Genomic DNA, 9659 nt, shown 5'->3' on the forward strand with positions numbered 1-9659 from the left:
AAAGATGTGCTTCCATGCATTGATTGGTTCACTGTCATTCATAGTTCAGCCCTTTCACGTTCTATTGTTAGGCCTTGTCAGTTTTTTTCTCTCTCGATGGAGTCGAGATTTTAACATTTTTCGTTGACCAAAAAATATATATATATACAAGCAGTTTAATGATTTGGAATATCGTCAAAGCATCCTTTGTTTTACTAGTTCAAATGATTTAAATTTTTTTATTTGAACATAAAAATATAAATTGTGTTGTTTAAATTATAGTTCGAATTTGTGTATAAATGTATAATTAAAATTTTAGTCTGAACAAAGAATAAAATTTAAATTTGTGTTTGATGAGTGTGAAAAGTAGAGAGAGTATGCACTTTTTTATTGTTCAAAAATGATTTAAACAGTTAAATTTAAGGGATGAGTTAAACTCTTAGTTAGACAATTTAACTCAATTTAAACGAGAAATATAATTTAAACTATGCGTTTATTAAATACGAACTCAAACTGTGCTCACTGTTTAAACTGAATTAAATCAGTAAAACAAATGTGGGCTAAAGTCTATCAATAAAACGGTTAGGTCCAACTTTATCACCGGAGGCAGAGCCAAAAAATCTGTTTTTTTTTTTTTTTTAATTTTTTATAAAATTTAGATTTCTCTCTTAAAATTCTATATCTTTTTGACCCCACTTCATTATTCAGTCACACTCCCGAATAATAGTTCAAAGATTTAAATTTTTTTATTTGAACATAAAAATATAAATTGTGTTGTTTAAATTATAGTTTAAATTTGTGTATAAATGTATAATTAAAATTTTAGTCTGAACAAAGAATAAAATTTAAATTTGTGTTTGATGAGTGTGAAAAGTAAAGAGAGTATGCACTTTTTTATTGTTCAAAAATGGTTTAAACAGTTAAATTTAAGGGATGGGCTAAACTCTTAATTAGATAATTTAACTCAATTTAAACGAGAAATATAATTTAAACTATACATTTATTAAATACGAACTCAAACTGTACTCACTATTTAAACTGAATTAAATCAGTAAAACAAATGTGGGCTAAAGTCTATCAATAAAACGGTTAGGTCCAACTTTATCACCGGAGGCAGAGCCAAAAAATCTGTTTTTTTTTAAAAAAAATTTTTATAAAATTTAGATTTCTCTCTTAAAATTCTATATCTTTTTGACCCCACTTCATTATTCAGTCACACTCCCGAATAATTCATCTGACTCCGTCTCTGTTTACCATACATGTTAGACTCTAATATATAACAATTTTTTTATTTTTTATTTTTGTAAATTGTATACACACTGCAATGATTGGTGGAGCCTCTTCTTGACAACCAAGAGGGTAATTTGATTTCTTTTTTTTTTTTTTTCTGCAAGATGTAGACAATCTGGAAAGTAGGTGCACCTAGTAGTGCCTAGTGGTGGCTTCCAATATTAGACTTTCTCTTCGAAGTTTTGTCATTCATACGAGTGTTCTGAGGCCTATAATGCAAAAAGTCCTCTTGTGAAACAGATATGGCTTTCTAGGATGGCCCATGCACAATAATAACGCAGGGGTTTATTTGCTCCCTGCAAGAATATTTTGTTGCTCTATACGCTTTGCCCCATCGTGCCATTGTACTATACATTGATATTTATTCTTCAGTGTATTAATGAAAAATCAAGGGTAAACCAAATTCCATTTTATATGCAAAATACGTAGCAAGTTAAAAAATAAAATAATTCCAATTGGTATAGAGCTTCTCTAGCCAGTCACAAAAAGATGAACTACCGGTAATTTTTTATTTTCAGTCGTCAGATATGATTAAAATCACATTTGTTTAAAAAGCGTATATACGTTTAAACACAGATCGCTTTATTTATTTATGTAAATGAAGCAAAGATTATCGTGCACAAGCAATATTAATTAATTTGCATTGTGAATTTTCTTGTAGAGAGATGTGTGTTATATAGAGAAGATATTTATTATAGGAAAAAAACTCAAATTATTAATCTAATAGATAAACAGTTGTTAATGATTAATTAGACAAATAAGAGTAAAATTGAAAGTTGGTGCCAAAAATTATTGCTGAATATTGACTGGTACAACCAAAATACACAATAACCAGAAAATGACACACAAATAATTATGGAGGTGGGAAAGCTTTAAAAATAAAGAAAATTCTTCTAATGGATGCCATCGGGGATTGATAAATGATACATGTATAATTAATTTCATATGGTAACTAGATTGCAACTTTTTGGCATTTTCTAGAGAAGTTTCACCTAAAACTCTTGAATGGTCAGACCCCATCTCATTAAATACGCTCATCTATCAATTTCAGAAACTAGACATATGTTTACCTGATCAGAAATTGTGTGATACACACGGTATTGGAGCTAGAAATTGTGTCATATTGCACTAATTTGTATGAACTTTCACGTGTTGGAGAGCAGTAGATTTCTTTTTTGGTACCTCCTCATTAATGATATTGTTTTAACCAGTATGTAATATGGATCCTTTGACAATGGAGGCATAAATATTTTGTTTGAAATTAATTATTGTTTGATACCAAATTAAATCATTTAAGTGCAGGAATGAAGCTTTTTCAAATTTGCAATCAACAATCAAACCAAGTTATCCTTCATTTGTGTGAGACATTAATCGGACCTATCTATGTATTCTAGTCTATGTTGGGTTTGAAATGTGATGATTTGAAATTTTCTTATTTGAACTATAAATTTGAAAGGTGTAGTTTAGACATGCACTTTGAAATGACGTTTAAATATGCAGTTAAAATGTAAGTTTAAACAGTGAATAAAGTTTGATATTATGTTAATTGATAGGTTTAATTGAAATAGATCGTATTTATTTTATAATTATTAAATTTATCATTTTCTTAGTATTTAAGATTATATTATCTTTTATTTTTAAGTTCGAATTATTTTTATAGTTAGTAGGAGATAAGTTCTTAGTGTAGATTATTTAGATATTAAATTAGTATTAGGTTCAAATTCAAACTCCTTATATAACTCTATATATAATACATTATCATCAACAGAAAATTTTACGATCGTTCTCCAAAATTTTCATATAGAAAATATAGGTTTGAATTTATAGAGGGAAGTAAACTCTAACATTGGTGGTTTTGGTTGATGTAAAACATCATATCATGTTCAAAACTATCATGTAATTACAAAACCAAACACGTGTTTGAACTTCGCTAATGGGTTTAAACTTCTTGAATCTATGGGCGAAACACGCCAAGTTTGACTATGAGTTCACTTTCTTCTTAGTGTATATTTTGCATTTAATGTAAATAATTCTGTAAAGCTTTTAGTTTTTATGGCATTGTTCATTTCACTGATTTAAGTTTTTAATTTTAAATTTCTACAGTTAAAAGTTCTCAGAAAATATCACATCTAACATTTTTTATTACAGTTAAAAACTTTTAAAAAAATGTCACATATCAATTTAAATAAAAAACTTGAATCTACAAAGCAAACGGAGGGCCTGTACGTGCCGTTAATTTCAAAAATTTTGTCATTAAAAACTTTTAAAAAAATATCACATATCAATTTAAATAAAAAACTTGAATCCACAAAGCAAACGGAGGGCCTGTACGTGCCGTTAATTTCAAAAATTTTGTCCATTACCATGTCAGGACTAAAACTGTAAACAAATTAATGTTCAATGATTAATCTTTCAAAAACAAATCGAGTACTAAAGTGACACAATATGTTTTCTAATTCAGAGACTAAGGGTGATATTAACTCAATTTTTTAACCCAAGCCAACAAATGTATGAATCTAATATGATTTCTCACCGTTGGACTACTAGTAAGTTTCATTTTGATCTTAATACGACATGATATTAGGAAATATATAGACTAGATAATCCCCTAGTGCGTGTGTGCATATAATATTGACAATTATAATGAATCCCCTAATAATTTACATTCCAACAAGTTGAACTCTATGATGCAGGACGTCATAAAGCAGAGCGCTGAGCGCGTATGATTTGAAAAGAAAAGGTGGCGGATACTTGCAAATGATGCAAAGCAGTTGGGCTCCAGATCATTTAATGCACGTTGCTTTTGAGCTTTTAGAAAATCAAAAACTTCCTCTACTCGTCTTAGTTCTATCCCCATCATTATTATAGCAACCCCAAGAAGAAAATTATTATTATTATTAGACTCTTCCTTGATGGGGCATCTTTGTCAATAAAATTAGTTTTTAATTAAAATTATATTAAATTAAAAAATATATAATATATAATTTTTAATAAATATTTAACAGGTTGAAAATAAAAATTTATTTACAGTTCGTTTTTTCAGTGTCTATTAGAGAGAATTCTTGTTATCGTTTGATAAAAGAAGAAACATTTAGGGCTCTTGATTGTTTGGGAGATTGAAACTATTGGCCGTATATTTGCAACCATTAGATCCATCTCGTTTATTGCCTCAATTATAGAGCTTGTGATGAACTATCATAATCCAGCGGTTCTCGTTTGGTTTGCATGGAAGTAATTGGTTGGCGTAGACCTAAATTGATGGCTACATTTGTATAATTCTTGGCCACATGATTACTACTTGGTCTCTAACCTAATAATGCTAAAACACAAGTTAAGTTGAGGAAAGCAATTATTAATTAATAGATTAATGAATTTTGTTATTTACGGTTAACATTCTATGAGACTTGGCCACTTGATAACTACTGCTCCAAACCCAATTCTGAGAGGTCACCACTATATAGTTACAATTTGATCTTTTTACACAACGATTCTGATGAATACAATTTAAGTTGAGGAAATGGAATGATTAATTAATTAATTTTGTTATTTATGGCTACCATTCTGTAAGTCTTGGCCACATGATAACCACAACTTCTACAAGTCACAAGAAAATTAAAATTTGGTCTCCAACAATGATACGCAAACACAGATTTGTGGCTACCGTTCTTTTCTTGGCCACATGATAATTGCTACTTCAAACCCATTTGAGATCTCACTCTACAAGTCACGAGAAACTTTAAAATCCGGTCTCTAATTAAAGTGTAACAAATGACACTAAAACATTGATCATGTTTAGGATCAATAGAATTAATTTCAGAAATGCTATTTGAATTATGTACCTTAAGTCAACGTGTAAGTAGAATTTTTTTTTTTTTAAAAAAAGGATCATTTTACCTCTTGAAGTGGGATACATAAAATCAATAGTTTAGGGAACAAGTTAACTTGAATCAATAATTTTAGAGTTAAAAAGGATCATTTTACCTCTTGAAGTGGGATACTTAAAATCAATAGTTTAGGGAACAAGTTAACTTGAATCAATAATTTTAGAGATATTTATAAAATTAAGAGTAGTGTCATGTCATTTGTTTTAGTATTATGTACTTAAAGGGTAGTTTGAACTAAGGAACATAATTTGGGGGAAAAAAAATGATCCATTCTCAAAATTTACGGGAATGTTAAACTACCGTATACAGTTTAGGGACATATGTTTATTTATTTATTTATTTATTTGAGGGGGTTTAGGGACATATGTTGATAGAGTGAGTTTCATGTTATATTTGGTATTGATGAAAGATTTGAACTAATTAGTAGGACCTCAACTATACATTAGAGGTTAATATGGATGCTATTAAGGACGCTAAACTAGTTTATAGGTGATAAAGATATTATTCTCTCGCTTATACATTGAAGCATAGTTGGCATACATGCCGATATTTAAAAAATAAAAATAAAAAAAAAATCAAGAAAAAAATGATGAATTAGAAGATGCTGTACAAAAATCGGAGGGCCAAAAAACGACTTTACAACAGCACTTCCGCGGTTCCCTTTTCTTTTGGACAAAGAAAGCAGCAGGACAACTAGCTATATAGCTAATTCTTTTGAAGCTGTCAAATGCTTAAACAAAACCACCGCAGAGACTAGCTATTAGCTAATTACTAATTAATTATACTCTTCATTTAATGACATTTTATTATTCCTCGATATTTTTTCTTTAAAAAAAAAATTGCAATCCGGGGCCCGGGCATAAATAATTAAGAAATAATGCAAAATTGGTCCAGTTGTCTGCGGCTTGATAGTTTGAAAGTAGCATAGTTTTAAGGACACAGGTCATTATCTAAGCTATAATATTATTGTTTATTAATGTAAGTTTTTGCTAAATCTCCATCTCTTGGTCTTACCTCCTTCTCACACACACATATATATATAGGACCAAAAACACATTACATAGCATTAAATTTCTTTGCTCCTAAACCCCTTTCCCTGCAACTCTCTCTCTCTCTTAAAGCTTATTCTGCTTCTTTTGGCTCTTGAACTTGGTGTTTTTTTTTCCCCTTCATAACACACGTTAAAAAAAAAAGAGAGAAAAAAGAAATGGGTGTTTTGGACAAATTGTCTGACTATTTCACCATTGATAGGCCCAGAAAGAAACGAAAAGCAATGCAGGTATTCTTCAACACCAATCTCTTTTCCCCTTTAATTTATTTCCTTTCCAATATTAGTTATAAGACCTTTTTTTTCTTTTTATGATGATCTTCTTTTTCTCTTTAATTTCTTATTCATTTCTTTTGTTTTATGATTTGCAGACAGTTGAAATTAAGGTGAAAATGGACTGTGATGGTTGTGAAAGGAGAGTTAGGAATGCTGTAACTTCCATGAGAGGTTCAAAAGCTACTTAAACTTCTTCCTTAATCCCTCTTTCTAATTCTCCAAGTATATTCTTGTTTTATTATTACTTATAACTTAAGTCTAATTCAAACATAAATTCTTTTTCTAAAAATGATAATATATACTATAAACAAGATTTTTTTTTTATCCATGAGAAATTTCCCATGAGCTGTTAATAGTTCAAGACTCAAGAACGATCCCTTTTGGGGTTCTCAACGACTTTGACTAGTCCCTGTTTTATCCCATGTTTCAAGTCATTGTTTATTACTATTGGAAGTTGAAGAGCAAGTAATAACTCAACTGCAGGAAACAAGAGTTATTTTTGCTCTGAAACTGCCACAACTACCACCTTAATTGAGTTTGATGTACTGCTTCTAACGTTTTTCTTTTTCTTTTTTTTCTTTTTTATTTTCCTTTTTGATGTTTAAAAATACTAAAAATTACCATGTCACTCATAATATAAAATTGCTCATATACATATGTGTTTATATATATATATATCTATGTATCTATATAAATTAAAAAATACTTTAAAACACCATCGGTGCTAAGCGTCAGTACTAATAGAGATGAACACCATGCTGCTCAGGATCTACCTTCCATTGGTGGATTGTGCTCCACACCATCGACGCCCTATAAAATTGTTAAAAAAAAATTAGATATTATGCGTTATTAGTGATCACATGTGAATATGTAACTAATTAAAATTTATACATCCTAATTTTCCATCATGTCATAACTAATGCAATTCAAATTCCCACGTACCAAACAGGTCAAGACTCCATACCATAATAATGTTCCAACATATAACCACCTAGATTGTCCACTTAATTAATTACTAAATTATACCGAATTATTAATTAATATTTTTGTGGAAACGTGTGCAGGTGCAAAATCAGTGGACGTGAACAGAAAGCAAAGCCGGGTGACCGTGACGGGTTATGTGGAGCCAAACAAGGTGTTAAAGAAAGTGAAGAGCACAGGAAAGAGGGCTGAGTTTTGGCCCTACGTGCCCTACAACTTGGTGGCTTATCCTTACGTGGCACAGGCATACGACAAGAAAGCACCCTCTGGTTATGTAAAGAATGTCGTTCAGGCACTTCCAAGCCCAAATGCCCCAGATGAGAAGTTTACTTCTATGTTTAGTGACGAAAATCCAAATGCATGTTCCATCATGTAAATAGATAGATATATGTTTTATGTTTTGTGGTAAAAACTTGATGGATCATAGAGAAAATGAGTTTTTCACTAGGGTATAGTAAGTCCTTGTATTGTATTGTAATGATCAAATTCATGGCAGTTTTGTAAGATCGGAGGTTGGGATTTCGAGATATGTAATTAATCTGTGTGTGCGAATTTTTCTTTAATTTGATTAGGGTAACTTTAATTAGCTTCTCCGGATCGGTTTATTTTTGTTTCTTTACACATAGTACAATATGATATAGTATATGTATAATAATGATAATAGAAAAAAGAAAAGAAATTTGATCCGCGAAAAAGTTAAGAATAATGATTTAAAGCTAATTAAAACTCGACGAGTTTAACTTAGCTCAATTCAATAAGGTTGGATCGAATGTTCCCACAAAGTATTGAAGGGTCCATTTGGTAACGCTCATCAAGTGGACCCCATTCTTTGTGATTGAATCATATTCAACTCTACTGGGTTGAATAGAGTTACTGAGGTATAATATTAAGAATTTAATTAAGTGCTCGTTCTAACTAGCAAAAAAATTACTGTGCATTTAGTTAGTATATTCGTGTCATGATGCGACTAATAATTCATGATTTGTTATAATATTTTCTCATATAAAAAATACACGTAAATTGAGAATAATTTTAAATTTATAAACTAAACGTCTACACGTATTAGTCCCAAGTTATCAATAGAAAAGGAAAAATCCTATGGTTTACCACTACTGTTTATTAGAGTGCTTTTAAGTGAATCAATTACCGATGTAATTTTGGCAAACAAAGAAGAAATTGGCGCTAAATGTTATAGAGGTATAAAAGTTACCTGATTTTTAACTAAAAGCTTTCTGATTAAATTGTCTCTTCTATATAAGGAAGTACTAAAATATTAGGCTCGGTCTTTTCCCACTTTGACACGAACATAACACGAGATTCTATAGGGTACTTTGCTACCCTTTTTTTTGGCCTTGGAAGTCTTGCCAATTGGCCCTACTCTAATGAAATAAAAAAAAATTTTGTTTTTTTTTTCAGAACTCTGAAAATCCGGGAGACAAATTCAACTAATCGACATGTCGTCATACATAATTTATCTCCGAGCTGTTCTGGTAAAAAACAACAAAAGTATCGCCCAATAATACTTAAAGACGTACGGTAGTGAGAAAGAAATAAGCTATAATTTATTATAAACAGAGATTATAATCAAATCTAAACCAAAATCCAACAGTTAACAAACAAAAGAAAGAAAAATAATACATATACATTAATAATTAGTGAATGACAATGACGATAGCATGTACCAATAATTGTTGCAAAAGAAAAGGACTTTTTTTTTTCTTTTTCTTTTTCTCTGACTTATTAAAATCTCCCTTTTCCTCTAATTAAGGGAATAGTTGAAAAAAAGTGGGGGGAAAAGTTAAAGGTTCTTTTACACTTTGATGAATTATTGGTCACAGAGTTTTGGCCTTAATAATCAACAGCACTTGAAAGTATCAATCAATGTTTGCATTAGAAACATTAAAAATAAAAAAAATAAAAAACAAAATTAAACAAAAAACAAAGTTAGTGGGCGATATACATATGCACTTCCATTGCCCATGAAAAAGGGAGAATATAGAATTGTAGTTTAGAAAACAAATTAGAGATTCCAAGGGAGAGAAGCTTCTTCCAAAAGCATTATATGTTTTTTTGTCGACACATTTAACGATCTGTTTTTCGGGTTTGATTTGATATTGGATTATTTTTAATTTTTTTTATTATAATTGACCCTACCAAGAAATCAATCATCCATTACTTTAGGATATAAATCTCAGATACAT

The 9659-nt window shown here is 30.0% G+C and overlaps 1 protein-coding gene across 1 annotated transcript; it reads left to right on the top strand.

The window, feature by feature from the left end:
* Positions 1 to 6181: 6181 nt before the first annotated feature.
* LOC21408570 (heavy metal-associated isoprenylated plant protein 20) lies at positions 6182 to 8010 on the top strand. Its single transcript, XM_010098468.2, has 3 exons — positions 6182 to 6432; positions 6573 to 6648; positions 7542 to 8010. The coding sequence occupies exons 1-3, from the start codon at positions 6361 to 6363 to the stop codon at positions 7832 to 7834; spliced, it is 441 nt and encodes a 146-aa protein (XP_010096770.1). The 5' UTR covers positions 6182 to 6360; the 3' UTR covers positions 7835 to 8010.
* The last annotated feature ends 1649 nt before the right edge of the window (positions 8011 to 9659 follow it).

The sequence above is a fragment of the Morus notabilis genome, unplaced genomic scaffold, assembly GCF_000414095.1.
Source record: "Morus notabilis unplaced genomic scaffold, ASM41409v2 Scaffold451, whole genome shotgun sequence".
NCBI lineage: Eukaryota > Viridiplantae > Streptophyta > Magnoliopsida > Rosales > Moraceae > Morus > Morus notabilis.

Bases quoted from the DNA above. Each gene is read 5' to 3' on its own strand.
- LOC21408570 (XM_010098468.2), top strand. From the start codon at position 6,361: ATGGGTGTTTTGGACAAATTGTCTGACTATTTCACCATTGATAGGCCC. The intron at 6,433-6,572 runs GTATTCTTCAAC...TATGATTTGCAG, and splicing joins AGAAACGAAAAGCAATGCAG to ACAGTTGAAATTAAGGTGAA. The intron at 6,649-7,541 runs GTTCAAAAGCTA...AAACGTGTGCAG, and splicing joins TGCTGTAACTTCCATGAGAG to GTGCAAAATCAGTGGACGTG.